General features: G+C 36.6%; 1 protein-coding gene across 3 annotated transcripts in view; it reads left to right on the top strand.

Moving 5' to 3' along the window:
• The window catches only part of MPP7 (MAGUK p55 scaffold protein 7), a 156,160-nt gene that overhangs the window by 56,241 nt on the left and 78,636 nt on the right, over nucleotides 1-21,283 (top strand). For all 3 annotated transcript variants that reach the window (XM_075746408.1, XM_075746407.1, XM_075746409.1), the window contains one exon: nucleotides 534-652. In XM_075746408.1, the coding sequence (XP_075602523.1) occupies nucleotides 534-652 (119 nt within the window). The remainder of the gene's footprint in view (nucleotides 1-533; nucleotides 653-21,283) is intronic.

Raw genomic sequence — 21,283 nt, 5'->3', positions numbered from 1 at the left:
AAAACAGAACAGTTCCTTTTGTCTTGCTGTGGATTCCTACTGAACACAGGATAAAAAAATATTAAGCAATATATTAGCAAGAAATATTTAAAGAAACCACGAACTCTTTTTTAATGGACCACCCTATCCAGTTTCTGTTCTTTTAAGGAAGTTTTTCCTATTCATGACTCATTTCACTCTTTGGCTAACATCAAGGGAAATGGAATAACGATTAAGCAAAGGAATGTATGTTTTTTTCTGATTTTGTCCTTTTTTTCAAAACCTTTATGAATTTTCTGTATAACCTTGTGTAAATATATGTGGATGTAGAAGCTTGACAACTGTGACAAGGTAAAAAGTACACCACTAATACTTACTTAGCAATTTTTAAAAAATGTTCCTTTTGGTTCTACAAGTTAATGTTATGCTGGATACTCCAGACTCCCTATTCAGTTAAAATGACATGCTCCAGGCAGCCAATTACACAGAACTGTTAAGTGAAATTAATGAGATCACCCCTAGATTACACTTTGTGTTTTATTTTCGTTTTATAGGTCTGTACGAGCTGCTGGCTGCATTGCCAGCCCAGCTGCAGCCACATGTGGACAGCCAGGAAGACCTGACCTTCCTCTGGGATATGTTTGGTGAAAAAAGCCTTCATTCACTGGTGAAGGTAAACCACATTTAAGTCAGATTCTCTCTGAGAAGAGCATATGGAAAAATGTTTTGAGCGCCATCTAGTAAACCAGCGATCAAACTGTTGCTCAGTGAAAACAAAACAGCCTTGTTTTAACTCTGTTTCTGTCAGGGGTGGAAGTTGTTAAATAAGATTCTACCAAAAATACATAGATGATTTCATTGAAGAGTGATGTTTTGGCAGTGTAATGCTAATGCAGCAAACATATGTTGTTTGCCCTTGTTTAGTAAAAAAGAGTACGAAATAGTAGCAGGAAATCTGAAACTTCTTTATGGTCAACATTCAAGACCTGGAGTTTAGCTTAAATAAATAAATGTTCACAGCAAAAATTAGAAGGAATATATTTTCTGAGGTCAAGTATGGCAACAGTTCAGTAGCCACATTAATTTAAAATAATTTCCTTTAACGAAGTCAACTGAAATTCTAGTAAGCTGTTTCTTTTATTGGCTTGCCTCCATTTAAAATTGTGTTTTGCACATAAATATGTTGGACTAAAGTACAACCTAAAATAAGCTTGGAAGAATACTTGAGTAAAGTGTCCTGCTATGAAAATGATCAGCAACAAGAAATCAAAGCATGCCATGGGAGTATGCAGAGCTACCCCGATAATGTTAAAATTGCTTATAGCAGAAAAATGGAGCCAATCTGCTGGTTAGAAATGTTCCACTCCTACAAAACGGTAAGTATGTCTTCAGTCTCTACTACAGAGCTAATTCAAGCTGGAAGGAAATTCTGAGGTCTCAGATGAGTCAGTAGGTGGTAGTAACCCATGCCCTGTATATATCCAGACTCGCACATAATTGAGCAGAATTTGTTACCCTTGTCAGTCATTGGTCTAGGGGAAGCTTAAAATTGGGATTATTTCAACATAGGTTTTAGAGTGTCACCTTTTTCCATTTCTTTCAGCTATCTTATTCTGGAAAAAGATGGAATAATGTGGATACTTGGCCAAAATTACTTTCAAAATAGCTGAGAATTTACATGGAAAAGTAAACACAAGTACTCTCTGGTAGTTGATACACAAAAACAACAAACAGGGAAACAGTGCTTGGCAATACTTCCTTGCCTAAAGAAGTTCATCAAAGTTTCTGAAGTGCAGTGATTCCCAGACTCCGCACCACTCTGCTGCAGCCATCTGTTCAGGTGCTTCAGATATCACTGCAAGGGGAACACTGGTTGTCTTTCTAACATAGGCTAACAGTGGCATGCATCTAAGCAAAATTTAGGTCAGTTGCTAAATCAGTTTTCTTTCTGGATGCAAAAGTAAAGGCGGCTGGCTAGAAAAGGAGTGTGGATCTGTGAAACATTGGCATTTCGACATTTGCTCTAAATTTCTACTGAGGCAGAACGTAAACCTTTTCAAACTCCTTCCCTTGCTCCCTTTTGCCCCTTCTCCCAAAAGAAAAATAAGGTAGCACAACAGTAACTAGTTTACTCACCTTGAGTATCATCTCACTTTGGAAAAGTTGGCTCTCCTAGTTGTGTGCCCTAATTGTTTGTTATTGCAGGGTGGAGTGGTCTTTCTGATTTTAACAAAAAAGAATTCATGAGAAAGCTTTCTTGAGGCAGATAGACAGTTTTGGGGATCTGCGAATGGTGACATTATTGCTGTTACAACAAGAAGGCATTGAAATATTCCAACCATCTTTATTATTTATCATTTCAGTTTTAGGTCCAAGTATTAAACATATGTGTAACTCTGATCCTGTGAACAGTTCTGTTAGTCCTACCAAGTCTCACACTATCTTAAAATGACATAATTCTTGAAACTGCATCTTTAGTGTTTACTAGTGGGACTTCTTTAGTACACCGTGCTGATTTCATTCAAAAGATTAAAGTTTTTGATTATAACAATTGAGACTATTAAGAGCATCTGGTCTGACCCAGAGCATATCACAGAACTTCACCTTTTGATTTCTGTGGTGTTCAGGTATAGGAAGTAGGGCATGAAGAGTTTTCAGAAGGTTATCTAGTTCATATCCCTGCCCCAAGACAGGCTTCATGGTACTTGCTTGACCTTTAACACATTTTTAAGAAGGATTACTCAGTATCTTACCAAGTCTCAGAGCAGGCAGTCCATGGCCTTTTGGAAGAGATCTGTAGGAGCAGAAAAACGCACCCCATTTGCCATAGTTTTTTCCCCTGTTACAAGGCTTCAGAAGTGCCAAATCTTTCTTTCTGTGTTCTGGTGTCTTATTTGAAAGACTGTTTTTCCTAGCAATAACTTCTTAAAGTCAACTGTACTTGCAAAGACAAATGTTTTTAATTCCTCAGGCAGAGAATGATGACAGATATTTTGTAATAAAAAAAAAAGCGCACTAGCTTAGAGCCAAGGATGTTGCGATCCTGGTATGTGCTGATTTTGGAAGAAAATGAGCATGGGTATACTACTAATTAGGCACTAACATTTCTCTATTTAAGGTAGGCACACTGCTTAATAAAAATTTCTAAGCCGATCTTACGTTACTGGTTAATAATTTCAAATATTAGAAAAGAGCTTTTTTCCGAAGTTGTAAAATGGATCAAATGCTCCAAATTGCTTGAAAAGTTTAAGCATAAAATGAACTTTCTACTTTTTCTACAGATGTTCTAAGTTTTATGGGTATTTAATTATCATAGTTTTTTTCTGTATGGTTGTATACTATGGCATGTGGTTTGCTATTCTGGCTCTCTTAATATTGAAAAGAAAGAAAAAAGAAAAAAAAAAAAAAAGGAGCCCCAAACGTTGTCTTGGAGTTCTCTTCATTCAGTATTGTTGGACGGAAATCTCTTTGTGAACTTGGATCAGCCTGAGCTGTTCTAAGAAGACAGAAATGGAAAAGTTGTATTAGATCATCCAGTCCATTCCCCTGCAAATACTGGATTGTTCCCTACAGTACATTCCTATTGTAGTAAGTAAAACCAGCAAAAACTGATGCAACTGTTCTTGCTGTCCCTTTTCTCAATAAAGGAATCTGTTGATTAGATTTTAGTTTGCGAAGTATAGAGAAGAGGGAACCCACAACCGTTGTTGACAGTTTGGAAGAGAAATCTGGCTCTGGATAGGGAATGTTTAAAATTTGTCTCTGCTTCCCTCAATTTGTTACTTCCTTGTATTATTACATGACTCTCTTAAGTTCTACCAAAAATCTTCAGCCATTTCATTACTTTTTATACAGCAGAGATCCCAGTAATTCTGTAGAGATTTATAGAAAAGAAACATGAAGACATGATCCTTCAGGGTAATTATGAGCAGTAATGTAGCTGAAACCTGAAATAGTACACATGTGCTCTGCTTGGATTTTTTTTTTTTTTAGAAGAACAGAAGGGATAAATAAAGATCTGTTCTAACAACTCTTTTAGCTTATTTTTAGAGGAGCTGCAAGAATTTCCATGTGTGATTGCTTGCTGTTAGTGCTCTGGACACATGTTTTACTGTTTGTCTGTTTAGCTCTAAGATGAAGCTTCTACTTGCACCATTGCCTTAAACATGTCTGGTTGTAGATGTAATGCTCAAGAATTGAGTAAGCTTATCTGTTGGGCTGCTACTGAAGTATTTCTTAATCAATTGCATTTTACTGATGGTTTTGGCCAGCCCAGAGCATGCACAGTTCTTTAGCCGGTATTATACTTTGCACTACAAAAAAGAAGCCACAGCAAGTGGTGCTGCTGTTCCCTTCATAGGGAAGAGTTTGTACATCCAAAAAGCAGTATGTGACACTGGGAAAGAAAATAACTACTGCAAAAGTAAGGAATATTTGGTGAATCTAGTCTGGGTTTGGGTTTTTTGTTTGTGGTTTTTTTGTTGTGATTTCTTTATATATATATATATATGTATATATGTAACTGCATAGTATTTTGGTAGCTGGCCCTGCAAGACCTTCATTTGTGCTAATTTTCTATTAGTTTCACCTGGATATGACTTGGTTTGAAGTTCTGAGAAATTATTTTGTATGTGCTAATGTTTGTCCAGGTCAGTGGCTAACAGCTTTTTCTAAGAAATCTAATCTCTAAAAATAAAATAGCTGAGTGTATGCTGGTGTAATTTCTTTGGCATGTAAATTGAATCATATGATTACATAGCCCAAATTTTACAATCATTGTGGTGTACTGGAAATTTTCAGTGTGAAGACTCAGATTTTTCAATATGTAAATGTAGATGTTTTCAGCCTACTGTGGTTCCTTTGTTGGTAATGAGAAAAATAATGATAGCATTTAAAAAAAAATGAGCTGACTTGGGCAAAGCAAAAGGGATTGATTTGACACATGCTTACAGTGATAAAATCAATGCTCTGCAGATGATGTGCTAAATCTTCAGTCTGGACTGGTACAAGCCTAGTTCATAGGCAAGTTTTTACCCAGAGCATTAGACACAAGCTCCATGAAAAAAACCTGTTAATCTGTAGGATGAACAACTTTATATCTACAGTACAGGATCAGAGAATCTCAATAACGTTTCATTGCTTGTTTTATGTTAGAGGATAGACTAACTCATAACTGTCCAACTTTTCACCTGCGGAGAGCTATGCAGGTCCTTTTGACACTCATGGAGGGGTCATATGGTGCAGCTTCCCTTACCCTGTGATGTATCAGACATTCTGCAGCCAACATTGTGCTGCACAGATTGTGTGCGTTCACCTCCTGTGTTGTGCACCCAAATGGTGAATGCTCCCGCCTGGGCACATCCTCAAGCATCCCCGCGTTTGGATCTCCTTCCCAAAAAAATGTAGAGGAAAGGGACTTCAGATTGAGAGTTGTTCTGATGAGTTGTGTGTGGCAACTAATTGTTCTGATCTCATTGTTCCGAACGTTTGATGGGGATGACCCATAGATAAAGGGAATGATATCTGTGTACGTGTCAAAGGACCAGGTGGGTGGTGGTGACTGAGGAGGATGTATTAGAAAGTGTAAGAGCTGAGCGTGACATAAATGATATGGAATGAAGGTTGTAGATCATGCTGAGATGGAGTTGGCTTTCTTCATGGCAGCCTGATGATGTTAATGTTGACTGCTTCTACACTTCAAGTTTGAAGCTGATGTTGAAATATTTTTTGCTAAACATAAAAAATTATTTCCTTTTTCATTACTATGTTCGTCATGCACACTTTATCTAGAACTAATATCTATACAATCTTGATAATTTATTGTTGGAACTGTCTGTTTCTGCAAGTCGCAAGAGCTCTTTTTTCTGTTAACCATTATGTTATATAGAAGATGGAGAGGGCAGGGTGTGTTTGTGAGGGGATTTTAATGAATGCTATGTTTGCACCTGTTAATGGTGAGAGGGTTTTCTGATTTCAGGGCAGACAGATCCAGCTTCCTCAGAAGGAGCTCAGAGGAGCTGCGTTACATGAGCAGCAAGCCTGGAAAATGCACTTGAGGAAAAAGTGGGGGTCAGTAAGTAGGACTAGGGATTGGTAGACTATAGGTGGCACCTAACCTCAAATCAAACAGAGTGGGTGGGTTGTGGTTTCAGGGGAAAGCATTGTAGAGTTGGAGAGGTGTACAGACCACCTTGGAGTGGGTGGAATTATTGGAACTGATAGCTCATTCACTAAGAAGTTGCTTTGATACTGAAGTCCTTATGGTTCTTTACTGCTGGGTTCTCAACCATACTTATTTTTAAAAAGCTGTGCCTCCTCAGTAAATGGAATAGGCTGCAGTTCTGTAAATTCATGTGAAGGTCTGAAGTGCTGTTTGCTTTGGAGATGGGAAAAAATGAAGGAAAAGGTGTGTAAGTAAGCATTTACCACCTGGCCATCTGGAGGAGGAGGTGTGAGTGTGGTGATTGGCAGCTGGTAACAATTCCTGGCCAGTGAAAAATAATTGTTCTTCATGCTCTAGAGGAGAATCAGGCAAAGTTGCTTCTTATGTTGTAGTTTACATCTTTCAGTCAGAGAAAGCATGCAAAACCTACTGATGGCAAGAGTAAAGTGATCGCTCTTGTAATGCGGACTGTCCAAACAATGCACGGATGTGGTCCCTTGTGCCGGTTTGAAAACTGTGTTACTATTTCTGACAAGGGGAGAAGGAATTTACTATAGTTGAATTCATTAATGTTGAGGTACTAGATAATAGATGGTAGTTATTTGTCATTCTTTAAATCTAGATCATCGTAGATCTAGGAAACCTTCGTTTTTGTAAGGATGTCTTTGTTGAAAGAGGCGCATGGTGCCGTCTTGCCTCAATTCTTTTTGGCAAAAGACATGATACGCAATGTTTTCAGCCCTAGAGAGCTATCTAACAGTAAGGTATATATGGACAGTACTAGGATACCAAATCTGTAAAGAAATACGAAAGCTGCGTGGAGAAACTTTAAGGCTTTTCTTTTTCTCTCATTGTCTGGACAGGAAGCTTGATCTCAAGCTTCCTGCTTGAGTTGTATGTACAGAATGTATGTACATATGGAGGAGTGCTAGAATTTCAGAACTCATCCAAGATATTTGTAGGTAATGGTCTAATTCATATACTGAAATATAAACTTGCCACATGCTTTCTGCTTACTGAGGATGAAATTACTGAAAAAATAATACTTTAAGAAAACCTCTTGATGACTGACAGTACTTTGCGTTCGTATTTGGAGTAATTACCACTGAAGTAATGAGTCGTTTTGTTTCCAACAAAATTATTGCATTGAAAAAAAAGTGTAGTGTAAGGTGTTATTCCTTATGAAATGCCACATAAATTTGAAAGTGTTACTCCTGAAGCCAAAGTGATTTTTTTGAGACTTGCTCAATAGCCAGCAACCGAAATCTGCAAGTAAAGAGATCGCTCTTAGCTGGAGGCAGTCAGCTGCCTTTAAACTTAATTTCCATGGGAACAGTGATCAGATTAATCAAAATAAGGTAATTGAAGTCTTATAGAAAATGGTACAGGATCTTTACTTTATTCAGCCTGATATTGTTTCCATGGAAAATCGTTAGGGAAAAGGTAGCTAGCAGCCAGGCGTTGAGCAAACGCTTGCTTCTCTTGTTGAGATTGGGGAGCTTCTGGTTGATGTGTGTGTTGAACCCTTTGACTTGTTTGTACTCTTATTGTATAAAAATGCAGTACATCAGGTAATAACTGGGTAAAAATAAACACAATAAAAATGGATTCCTGTTTGAAATCATAGCTACCTCCCCCAACTTTCCACCTATTATAACATGTAACAGGTTTACTGTTTCTTGTCTGATTAAAGACAAAGTTGGTTTGCCGTGTGTGTTCACACATACATACCTATGCTTATTTGTCCCTTTATTAAAGTGAAAAAATGCACCTTCAATTTACTGAAAAAGTGGTCAGGCATAGCTTTGGACAGTGTAACCTTGTTTGCAAGAAAATGCATGTCAAATTAGTGCCAAATGGATGGGTTAGTGCAGCTGTGGTGAAATATGGCTTCTATGTCATTGTTCAACTAAAAGTATTGGTTATAATTGTAGCTAGTAGATTGTTTACTAGGAAACAGACAGCTAGTGGACATAAATAATAATTTTATCCTGAGGTCTATTGAATGGATTCTCCTATGGTAAATACTTTTTTGTATTTTTTTCGTATCTTTTTACTTTGTACTTTTTGGTAGAAGTTTAACTGGATATCTAGTGTTAACTAGAAAAAGTTTGGTCTGTCCAGCATCTTGCACTTTCTACGCCAGACTTGTTAATGTGTTTAGTAATAGACACTTGCAACTTTTCATCTAGATTTTTATAAGGAAGTGCCATTCTTGTCATCAACTCCTCCTTTCAGCCCACTTTGTTAAAAATAATAAGAAAACAAATCAAAGATAAGTTTGCAAAGTATCAGTTAAATTGTCTTGTTAACAGTTTAGTCTGATAAAAGCTGTAGAAGTTGGGTTGATATCAGAAGTCTCTACAGGTACGGTACACCAACAAACTTTTGAAATGAAAAATAAAGCAGATAAGCTTATTAAATCAGAGGTGTGAAGTGTTGGTCTATGACTATTACTTGAAACTTGTGAATAAATCAGTGCTTTGGAATGTGAAAAAAACTTTGGTTTAGGTTAAAATCCAGACGGAGGCATTTTTTTGGATCAGTGGTAATTGATTTAAAGTTTCTGCTGGGAAACCTCCAAAGAGTAGCAGAAACCCAGCCAAAATGTACTGGACATGAAAGAAGTAAATCAATCCTGCTAAGACAAATAGTTTGTAATTTCATTGTTACTGAGGGGGCAATGTACCAGCCTGGTGACAAAACTGGCACAGCAGTTCGAAGGGAAGCTTTAGAACCCAAATCTGTGCTCATACCCAGATTTTTCTTGTCTTGTGAAGCTTGTACAGTATTTATTTAACCAAAGTGATACATTTTTTTTTTTTTTGTCTACAATACTGAGGCCAGTCAAAGGTCTCGTAAGCTGTTCGGTAATAGTAGTCTGATAAATCCAAGGATAATGTAATTTTAAACTGTTTTTCTACAGTGTTCTTTTCCTGTGGACCAGAAGTTCCATGGCAGAACATGTGAGGGAGTGTTTAAAACTTTTTTTTTTTTTTTGTTACTGTCTTGGACTATTTTCCTTTCAAGAACAGAAAGTCATAACTACCCAAACAATTCTCTGCAATGCAAAAACATTGTAAGAGTTAAGAAGGTTGGGATGTGATAGTTATAGCATCTTTCTGAAGCATGGAAACTGATACAATAAGATTTAATAAAAATCTTAAAAATAGGATTTAGTAAAAATGCCTGCCTGTGTTTCCTACCAGCAGGTTTCGTTACTGCATAAGTTAACTTTCCTTTTTTTTTTTTTTTAAAAATCTTGGTTGTACCCGTTCTCCAGCTAATCTTTGTTAATTTGTAGTGTTCACTAATATGCGTAATATTACTCCTTTGTATGAAATACAGACATACATGCATAGTTGTTACTCTTTTCTGTTCGCCATTACTTTTCTTTCTTCTGTGCTGCCTTAAGCACTTTTTTAAAAAAAAACCTTTTATTTGATCATCTCTGTTATAACTCTTATTTTCCTTTTTAAAGCATGGAAAGAAGAGAGCAACATAGTATGCTCCATGTGTGCTATTTCTGTAGGTTTACAGATAGCATTGTTTGTATAGCAGTGTTCTCTTAACCACAGGTTGTTTCTCTAGTACCTGTTTCATCCAGTGCTCACTTCGCAGGTGTGGTGATGTCGGAGGAAGTTCACTTCAAACATAAGTGGCATTGAGAGCTGCAGCCTGTAAGTGCTTAACATACCGGTGCTATCCACGTGATGCATAGTCACTGCAGAGTAACCATTAAGGTGCTGAGGAAATAAAATTTAAAAACATGCAAAGCATGAGGCTTACTTGTCTGTGCAAATCAAGGATGAGTAATTTACAACGGGCAATTGTTATAACTTGACTATGCCTTCAATGCAATAGCAGAACCTAAATGTACAGATTCACTTTGACATAGCATCTTAAGTATGATGACATAGTCTCTTTCCGTGCTAGAGAGAGAAGGGTTTCGTGCTTTCTTGTTCCAGCTGAACCACTCTAAGGTACCTATGGTGTAAAAATCTTTCTTATTCCTCCAGTGACAGTTTTAAAAACATTGAATTGTCTAAAGTTACAGCTGTCTTGAATTTGTTTTCAAAAAACACTGGTGCCTTGGTTGGACCATTTAGAGTTGCACATGCATACATTATGGTCATGTATTTTGCAGCTCTCTTCCCCGACCCCATTTGCCTTACTAAGAACCAGTTTTTCCCTCAGTGTGTCCTCCCATGTATGTCTGCAGGCTGCTTCTATTTCTTATCTACTAAATCAGGATGGGATTGATTCCTTGTCTCTTAGGGTAATTAAGACAGTAGGTGTATAAAGGTGAAATATTTGTATGCCATGTTAGTGCGGCCAAATAAATTACTAGGGAAAACATTACTCACTTAGTTTGCATGTATTTGCAAAGTTACACTATTTCATTGCATGCAAACTAGATGAAATATTTAATCTTTTATACTCCATCAGTGCTGAAGTTTGAAGGTGTTATGAGAGCTACCAAGGGTAGCTGACCCCAGGATATGAGGACTCCTCTGCCTTTGCTGCAGAAGCTCAGTCTAGTGCACTATGAGATGGATGTGCCTACTGCTGTTCCCATTTGCAGGTCCAACCAGTAGCGAGGCTGAGCACCTATGTCACTCACCCAGCTGGCCAGAAAGGCTACCATAGAGAGAGCAGTGCACTCATATAAACAAAAAAGCAGATAGCCTGGTCCCATTTCTCCTCTCCAGCTGCTCACAGCTGAAGTTCTCTGCTGAAAACACACCCAATTTTGCTCTCTAGATTTCTAATCAGAACCACGTTTACAGATTCCTCAAATACCAGCACAGGCTCTAAGTCCAACTAAATAGCCATGTCTGGACTCTGGGCCCTTTACGCATCCACTGGTTAAGACCTTGAGCCCTTCCAGAAATGGGTCTTCATTGCTGGCTACTTCAGCTTAAAGATTGCTAGCAAAGTACATGCATGATTAAATTCATTGGGGAAATATAAACGCACCCTTCTCCCATCAGTTTCTGGACTTGGATCTCACACACACAAACATATACCCACCAATATTGTTGAAGCAAAGGAATAAAATAATAATCCATTTTGACTTCTGAATTATATTTCTTATTTTAATTTCATTATCTGTACTTTAGCTCACTGTACTAGATGCATCAGTATTTCCATCCTGCTGCCTTTCTCCTTCACCCTGTCTCATAGACCTCTGACATGAAGTCATTGCACTCAAGAGGAGGAGATTTTGAGCCTTGGAGCCACTGACTTTACTGCCCCAGTGGTTCAGGTACAGTGTGACCCTTCATGAAGAACATATTTAGTGAGCGGTGGGAATGGTCTGGGGTAAACAGTCTTGTTTTGTCCGTTGGAAAGTAAATCTGTACTGTTTCCCTTTCTTTTTCTAACTTTTCACAACCTGCACAAAGTAAATGCAAGTGGTGTCAATTATTCACAAGCATGATTTTGCCTCAATTATATTGATGTTTAAGAGTTAAAAAAAAAAAAAAGAAAACGTGCCAGCTATAAATGCTAGTGATTATGCATTGGATAGGTTCAGTACTGCTTTACATTTAGTATGGATATCATCTTCATAAACTATCTTGAATTTTAATGTGCTTTACAGATTGGGTTTCATGGAAAAGAGCAGGTTTTGTTGAGATTTAGTGATTAAATAATCCAGTAATGACACTACAGACATACATGGCTTTAATCAGAATCAAACCATAAATCAGGGTGCAATTTTGAATTTCCAAGTTTCAAACATTCTAGGAAAAAAGTAACCCGTGATTGTAATCATGTTAATCGGCATCTGAAATACAAAGCTGGTCATGTTGAAGTTTAGTGTGTCATTAAAGGCTAACTACAAATCATACCATAGCACATGCCAAGCAACAGAATATTTGTAGTTCTGTGCCCATGCTCTTTCATCTTGAAACATCCGCTTTCTACTAATTTCTAACTAATTCTACCTAATAATCTGACCAAGTTTTATTATTGTCTTCTCCCAAAGGGGAAGCAATATTTTCCTCTTGCTGCATATCAGGTAATCACTGTGTAAGACCTATGGCTTGATCATATCTTCTGTCCTGCTTCAGCTCTGTCTCTGTGTTTTCTGAGTAGGTATATTGGTCTTTTATTAGAACTGGATTATTTTCCGTTTATTTTTCTACTGCTAAATGGATCTTTAACATATGAGACACCTTTAATTCCCTTTGTGTTATGTGCATTTATTTTCCTTCTATTATTCCTATTGACACTTTCATAACCATTCTTTCATGGCTTCTCTGTGGGAATATCGTGCTGTTTTCTACGTATTTCAGCTTTTCCACTGATTTTCCAAACCCTTAAGTGTGTAGGTAAGAGTGACCTCTCATACACTGAGGTTGATCACCTGAGGATGGATACAGTTAGAGAGTACTTCAGTGTATTTCAGTTGAGCTGGGGAAGCTCAACTAAGTTAAGCTGGAGCAATATTTGTAATTTCTTGTTCTATCAAGTGTAAAATGACATTTTTGCATGATATAAAAGGAAATGTGTTGCCTTTTGGTTTTGTTAATTTTATAACTCATTTATGGCATAAAAATGTAAAGAAAAAATATTCCCTGGTTAACGTTACTTCTTCCTGGTATTTAAATTTCTGCTGGTCTCATATTCAAATGCAGTGTAAATCAGGCTGGGTCACGCTGGCTAATGCTTTGGTTGCATCTTACTTGAAAAAAGGGGCTGAGGAGGCAGTTTCTGGTTGGAAACTCTCAGGAAATCTCCCAGCATCCTGGTAGTTGATACTTTTGTATCACTGCTTTGTGTTCTCATAGACCATTATTTCTTGAAGAATAAAATCACTAAAGTTATTTCTGTATTCTTTTTTTATAACAGTAGAAGTGCCAATACAGGTCCCTTATCTTTGTTACTGTCATCTCTGTCGTTAGGCAATTTCTGCTGTTTTCTACCAGCTTTCCAAGATTTCATGATATGGCATGGCTGTAATTTTGTACACCTGTACAAATATATTTGTGTTACTCCTCCCAATATAAAAAGAAAGGAATATGTTTTGCTTTGATTTGAAGCTTCCTGTAAAATAGGTTTGCATGTTTGGATGATTTAGTGCAAAAGTCTGAAGTACAGTGGTCTAAAAAGGTGCAGGGAAATGGCAGTAAATCTCTCCTAAATTACTGCAATTTTCCCCCCCATATTTTGTCATTATTCTTCATACTCCCCTTTATCCTATAGCACACATTCCACTTCAGTGTTGGTGTTTTTCCGTCCTCTGCAGGGAAGGTTGAGAATTAGTTGTATCCATTAATACTATTGTAATTATCTGGTTCTACTTATTTAGGACATTCTGCTCCTAACACATCTTTCTATCCTTTTAAATAAAATTCAGATGCTGTCTTCACCTTTTTTAAAATTAAAATTCTTACTATAAATCTTATTTGTTGGTATTAATTTATTAGAATCTTTTTTGTTTGATTTCCATTTAGTTTAAATTGTAGCCTGGCACCTCGCTGTACTGTGCAGCCCTCAGCCTCTTCTGTTCTTATGTTCTGGGACTTCTGAAGTCACTGCAAGTCTTCCACTGCTGGTTTTTATTGATATTAATTTTTCCCCCCATATCTACATATTTTCTCCACGTTTTTCTATTTTTCTGAATTTTCACCTACTTTTACCATTATTATATAAAACTGACTTTCATCTAGTGCCAAGCATAGTAGGGAAGCACAGAGGATCATCCTTTAGTAACCACCATAAAGTGCTTTTTAATTTTGCTATCTATTTTTAAAGATTTCACAACTTTATATTTTCATATTAACTTTAGGTCTGGGATTTCACCAGAGATGTGTGTGTCCCTCGTTGTCCAAGTTCCACTTGATTTATTATGATCTCTTTGGAAAGTTCTGCTAACTGGCAATCACCTTTTTTTAGAAACGAGGGAAGACCTGAAAGCACAGCGTGTCCTCTGAGGCGTTCTTTGCTTTCAAGACCATGGCTTCGTTAAAAAGCTTTGAAGCAAATGCTTAATTTCATGACTTGTCCTAATACTCTTAAGCATGTACTTAATTTTAGTGATTGTTTTCTGGTTGGTTTTGCTTTGTTTTTTAACCTGGACTGTAAGCAGGCAGAGGGAGGAAGGAACAGTAGTGTTTTTAGCTCACTTGCCTGTTGGCAGAGGCTGGTAGAGATTTTGCCCGTTGCATTTAAGCACCTTCATGTGCTCCTGCTTTTTATTTGTGAGACTTTTTGCATACAGTTGATGTAGAGGGGCGTCTACTACTGTTAGCTTTTGAATTTGAAATTTTTCAGCATTATTTATTTGTATGACTTAAGTCCCTACAGTTTTTAATGTAAAACAGACTAAAAATCAATTTCTAGATTTCACATTTGAGAAATGCTATAAATGAGTATGGTTAGTTCTTAGGATCTGTTTTTAGTGTAGTTGACCTCTTTTAAATTAATTACTTTGAAAGTGTCAAAAGTATTTAATCTGTTATTTTATTAACCTTTTGGGTTGTGATCCAGTGTTTGTGGCATTTTGATCCAGTTTTACCAAAAGTTGTGTTTACAGCAGAATTCTGCTCTGATGATGGAGGCCTTAAATAAAAGGGATTTTTTTATCATTTGCTTGCTTCAGAGTAGCTTCTTTAAAAGGAGTGGTGGATTTTTCTTGAGATGTGTGATGGGGAACAGAAGAATAAAAATAGAAAATAGTAATTAAATTGTAATTATGTTTTGCATGTGTATGAATGCCTAAAAGGTGGGGGTTTTTTCTTATTCATAAATTTTCATATGTATGTACATGCAGCTTTCGGTGTCAGTATTTTTCTTAAAATGTAATTTATAATGGAATAACATAACGTTATGAATTAAAATGACAGAGTTTGGGGTTTGTTTGGGTTTTTTTTAAACACCTGAATTTTATTAATTACTTGGCCTGTGCTGTAGCATAACATGTTGCACTGAATGTAGAAAAATTTGAATAATGAGCTACATATTTCTCATATCCCATAAATTGTACTGACCCCACTAGATGGTGCTAATTGATAAATGTATGTCTCTGTGAGTGTGTATATATATATTCAATATATATTCAATTTTAACTCAAAGCATAGATATCCCTGTCTGTGAATAAAGTTTGGGTTTTGAATGGGTTAATTCTGTATCATTGAGCTGTACAGAAATGATATCTTCAATATTATTAGGAACTCTGGGAACCTGAATTGAATTGGATCTTGGACTAACTTGCATTGAGTAGAGACTATGAGGATGGTGTTTACTGTACTAAGCAGGAATAAAGCAAACTCTTCGTAATTTAAATTTAGCAGGCTGTGCTTGAATAGCGAAAGTGAAAAGGCACAAGTCTGTGCCAGGGTGTCTCAGTCTGTATGCAGCGAATCCTAGTTTTTTGTCTATTTTCTCTAATGTTTAATTGGCATTTCTGTAAAATCTTAGTTATGCAGAGAATGGAGTTCGATGGAAAAAACCCAAAAATCTGTCTGACAACCAGAAGAGCAGTTTAGCTTTCCTTCATGTTAGAAATCTGTTCACTTGGTGAGCAGGGTTAAGTTCTTTCCTTTGGATTTATATTGTTAACAGAACAGTGGAAATCACTTGCCTTTGGAAAAATGTCTGGAAATTAGGTTCTGTATAATGATGTAAAAGTAAAGACCTCGGTTCAAATTTGTGATGAGTGTTTAAAAACAGTAGTATCAGGAGAAAGGAAGATTACAAAGCAAATTGTTTACAATTACACCATACTTGCTGGCAAATGAGAACCTTTTAATCTTTATGTAAGTGTTTGGGGTTTTTCTGAAGAAATGGACAAGGCTTTTATTAAAAGAAGTATTAAATATAGGCACGTATATGTTTTGTTTCTAGCATCTAAATAAAATTTTGAACTTAGGCATCGGGGAAGTCTATTTGCAGTGAATTTGAGACTACCTGCTCTTACTGTGTGGTGCTGCTTTCCCTTCTTAGCAGATTTCCAAAGACAACTCTCATCTTTCAGTTCTGTCTCACTTTAAAGCTTCTTCAGCTGTATTTATTTGACAAAGCAGGACTGTACAGTTGTTCATTTAAAATGTGTCTCAATAGGTTCTTTATTTGGAAAAGTGTTCTTTTAATGTAATTTTTTTTAAAAGTACTGTCTCCATATTCTTAGCAAGTTACCTCTTCAGTCCTCTAATTCGGACTCTGGGAATAATTTCACGTGAATGGGTATTAGTATTGGCACAGAACGTATTGTAAATTTATGTTCAAATTCACTTTATGGCTCTTTCTTTACTAATCAACACACCACCATAAAGCAGTGGGAATTAATGGAATATTGGGGGTTTTTTTAAATTGCTGAATTAGAAAATCAAGTTTAATCTCAAGTCATGAAATGTTCAGGATTACAGTTTTCCGAGATGTCTCTCAGCAATAAGATGACAGTTGTTGCCGGTGTATTTTGTGTTTAGAAAGACTTCAGATAATGACAGCTTCCAAAACCAAATTAGTCAGCTGTTGACACGATCTTTGTTCTTTACACTCTAGCTGCATCCAGTCTGTTTCTGTCCTTTTTCAGTTCATGTTTAGTAGTATAATTATTTTTATCTCTCTTAGATATATTTTTTTCTTTGAAATACTCAAATCTGATATTCGAGAGCAATAACAATTATTTTTTCTGTAGTATAGAAAGCTGACTTTGAGGAGGATTTTTTCTTAGAAAATTCATTAAGATCTTTAAAGTACCAAACCCCAAATGGAGAAACACTTTTGCGATGTAGAACAGTATCATTATACTTGTGCTATTTAAAAAAGGTTTGTCATAAAGCTAAAGAAATGTTTACATTTCTTAAAATCTGAGCAATAGCAAGACTTGAAGTTTTAAATTTCTGATGTTTTAGATCAATTCTTTGGAGTATTTGTTACACATAATAATTCAAATTAGTTAAGCATACACTTTGCAAGTCTCTGTTGCGTTACTTACAGAGTCAGGTGATATCTAAAAAGGAAGTATCAACAGAGTGTTTAAGTGGGGAAAAATGGAAGATTTCCTCAAAGAAAGAAAGAAAGAAAAGTTTGTTTTTGAAATGTGGGATTGAAATACTGTAGGCATGTATATATATTTTTTTCCTGATCAATCCATGTTCATTAGTGTCTTGAATTAACTAAGTTTTACCTCAAGTTTGGTATGTAGAACCATTGTAAAACCATCAGCTGTTTGATTGTTGCAATAAGGATTATTTCCATCTGTATTTAATTACAACTGTGCAACTTTACTGAGTGCTGTATCTCAAAAATGGAAGTTGCAGTTCCTTTCTTCCTTATATTAAATATTCTTTAAGTTAAAGTATATTTTAAAAGTTATTTAGAAAGACATGTTGTTTACATGACAATTATATCAGGAAAATACTGCAATTGATTATAGGTATCTCACTGTCAGTAGTTGGAAAACAAAAAAATTGAAGCTTACAGTAATTTTTTTCAGATTAGAAGTCATTTAGATAGTACTGGTTTGCAAATTAAGTACATTTTGTGTTTGTGATTAGTCCTTGTCTTCATTTTAGTGATAAGGAAACTGATGCTTGGTTCCTTTGGTAATGTGCTCTGAAATCTTTGGATAAAAAATAGTGTCATAATCCTGAGTATTGTGACCATTTTAAACTGCATTCTTTATATATGACTTTGAAAGCTTTGTTGAATGTGTGATCAATTTGCTATGTCTGCAGTACTGCACAGAAGTATTTCCTCAGGTTGCTTATGAAGCATGAACATAGAAACTTAAATTATGCAGGGAAAGAGAGATGAAATTTGTCTTTTATTAAAGATTTGGTCTATTGTGTTGTGAATGATGAATCCCTATCATTGTTTTGATGAAAAGGAGAGAGAGAAATCAAGACCCCAAATTGGCTTTCTCATTTAAATCAGAATGCTTCATTCAAAAAGTATTTTATTGAGGTAATAATACTGGGAGTGGATGGGCAAAGATTGCCACTGAGTGAGAATGTATAGACAGAGGGATGAAGAGCCATAAATTGGAAAGAGCAGTTTGTGACCTCGAATATGGAGTTCAGTATTGCTCTTCTGAAATTTTTCCTCAAACTTTTACCAAATTTAAGATGTTTTTATACAGGTCAGTGTGTGCTTTTGGAGAAAAAAATTGCTGTACTTTTATTTTAGCAAATTCAGACTAGTACAATTCAGATGGGTACTTGGTGTGTTTACTGCTCAGATTTTGTTTTACTTGAAAATGCATTTATGAAGGGTAGTGCATTAAAATTGTAGGGCTCTTTCAGCAGCCCTGGACTCTAGTTTGAAGACTGCTTGTTTCAAAGGAGAAAAAGCTTCATGTTGTTCTGTTCTTTCTGTTCAAGGACTTCATGTCCTTAGTTCACTCAAGAGAGTGGTTTCATTCAAAATCGGAATTGTTGTGATGCTCCTTTGGAAATGGGGTTAAAAGTACAGAAAAACAATGTTGAAAATACTGTATACGGTAGCCATGTAGGCTGTTTGGCTCTAAAGGGGCAGGGAAATTTATTTTGGAGCAAGCGCAACTTGTTTGGCTTTGGTCTGAACTTCCTCTGTCTACCTAGGGACCCTCTTCCTATAAGCAAAGTCATCAAAACCTTTTCTTATTACTGAAGAAAAAAGTGTATTTGAATGAAGTCTGTGAAATCTCATATAATAGCAGCTTTATTTTATTTTATAAGGAACAATGAATTCAAAGTGAAAAGTGTTTCTTACAGAAAAATAAACATTTTAAGAAACTCTGCAAGGAATGACTGGGTTTGTAGCCAGTATTTAATCTGTTTTGCTTAACATTGCAAAAATAAAATAGCTAATACATTAGTCTTATTACCATATGCTTTCATGTTAATTCAGACCAAAATCTGCTTATTTTTGAGTCTTCTCCTTTTTTTTTTTTTTTGTGATATAGACTAAATAAAATAAACCATTGTGGGATTAAAATATAATTTTAAAAAAATATTTTAAAAAATAAAAAAAAAGGGCAGCATCTCATGAGGTAAGCTGTCAGGGAGTTAGAATCACAAATAAGCATGTTAGAGTACTCTGCAAATGGGAATGAATAAGGAAATGAACATTTTATGTAAATGCTATTTTAATCTTTAAAAACTTGAATAATAATTATCAACTGTATGAAAGCTTGATGGCATGCTGTGGGTTATCAGTAATTAAGGAAAAAATGTATTGATTGTAGGCAGATTGCAGGTAAGGCCACTAATTAAGTAGACTGTAGAAATTCCAGAAGAGAGCGGTTAGAATGATGAGAAGGCTGCAAAACATGATCCACAGGAGAAGATTGAAAGAGTTTGGGTTTAGCTTAAAAATGACTGGAAAAATATCTAAGTTTTCATGTTGAAGAGGCCATCACAAAGTCAAAGTGAATAATTTTTTTCTCCAGGATTGGGTGAGAAGTCATGAAATGGATTTACAGCAACACAGATTCACAGAACGGTAGGTGCTGGAAGGGACCTCTAGAGATCATCTAGTCCAGCCTTTCTGCTAATTCAGGATCACCTAGAGCAAGTTGCACAGGATCGCCTCCAGGCGGGTGTTGAATGTCTCCAGAGAAGGAGACTCCACAACCTCTCTGGGCAGCCTGTCCCAGTGCTCGGTCACCCTCAAAGTGAAGAAGTTTTCCCTCATATGGAGATGGAACTTCCTGTGTTCCAGTTTGTGCTCGTTGCCCCTTGTCCTGTCACTGGACACCACTGAAAAGAGTCTGGCCCCATCCTCTTGACATCTACGCTTTAGATATTTATAAGTATTGATGAGATCCCCTCTCCGTCTTCTCTTCTCCAGGCTAAACAGACCCAACTCTCAGCCTTTCCTCATACAAGAGATGTTCCAGTCCCCTAATCATGCTCATAGCTCTCTGCTGGACTCTCTCCAGTAGTTCCTTGTCTTTCTTGAACTGAAACAAGAAGAAGCCCAGAAACAACATGCAAGTCCAATGCAAGGCTGCTGCTCCTATGGCTGTAGGATCTCAGAAAAGGGCTGGGAGCCAGGTTAGAAGGTGCTCCCTTGCAGGCAGTAGACCAAACGCTTGGTCTGTTGAGCAAGGGTTTGATTCTGCATGTTGCAGGGACATCGGGCTACTGCTGTGTTGAGGTGCCATGCCTATTCTGTGCATGGTACTTGTTCTGCTTGCACCCCTGAGGAGCTGCCACAAAGTACTGTTGGCAGAATACAGTTTCCTGAGCAAGCCCTACCTGTAGCATTTTGTATCATTAGAAATCTAGAGAACTTGGCTCCAGTTACTTGGCAATGAGCAGAAGGGGTTGGGCAGGGAGTTGCCATTGTGTGTATGGCCTCTGTCATTTTCTCCAATTGTTCTGTTCGGTTTCTATATGTGCACATAGAGAGCTTGTGTTTGTCAAATTTCCACATTATATGAAAGCTTCAGGATACATCTGTTCCTTTCTTCCTGATGAAAATGTCTGGTCTTCATCAGCCCCCTCAACAAGTTCCACAACACCCAAATGAATTTAAATATGTGGCACACTATTTTCCAGGTACTTACCTGGTCTTGCCTTTAACCACGTGTTAAACAAGGAAATGCTACTTTTTCCATTTTACAAGCAGAGAATGGACAGTCATTCAGGAAGGTGGTGGTGAAGCAGGAAATTGGTTGGTCACCACATTACAATACAGTCATAACCTGGAACCGTTACTTTAAAATTACTATGTCTGGACTAAATGTTACTGCTGGACTTCTGTGCCACTAATCCCACACTTAACTGCACTCACACTTTCCTTTCCAGTCTGTTCTTGTCTCTACTCAAAAGTCGATAACAACAATCTCAGCAGTCCTCCCTGTCATCGCTTACAATGGGCTCGCCAGATTAGGAAAACTGATTCTCTGGTGCTATAGCTGTTGGTCTAAAATGATCCAAATTAATTTAATTTAGTTTAATTTTAATGGCTCTCATCTCTTTGCTTTTGAGTTAAAGAGAAGGTATGGTATATGAGCATAATGGATGCATTTAGTAGTTTTCTTTCATATGCTTTGGTGATACTAGAATAAAAACAGGAAATTCTGAAATTAGAAATATTGTAAGACATAGATCTAAAACACAGACATGCAGGCATACCTCACTGTTCACGAAGGATGTGTTCGTTAAAAGTGTTAGTAGCTAGGTACTTAAGAGATAATGA

Source organism: Balearica regulorum, chromosome 2 (assembly GCF_011004875.1).
Source record: "Balearica regulorum gibbericeps isolate bBalReg1 chromosome 2, bBalReg1.pri, whole genome shotgun sequence".
Taxonomy (NCBI): Eukaryota; Metazoa; Chordata; class Aves; order Gruiformes; family Gruidae; genus Balearica; species Balearica regulorum.
This window is presented reverse-complemented; position numbering and strand designations above follow the sequence as displayed.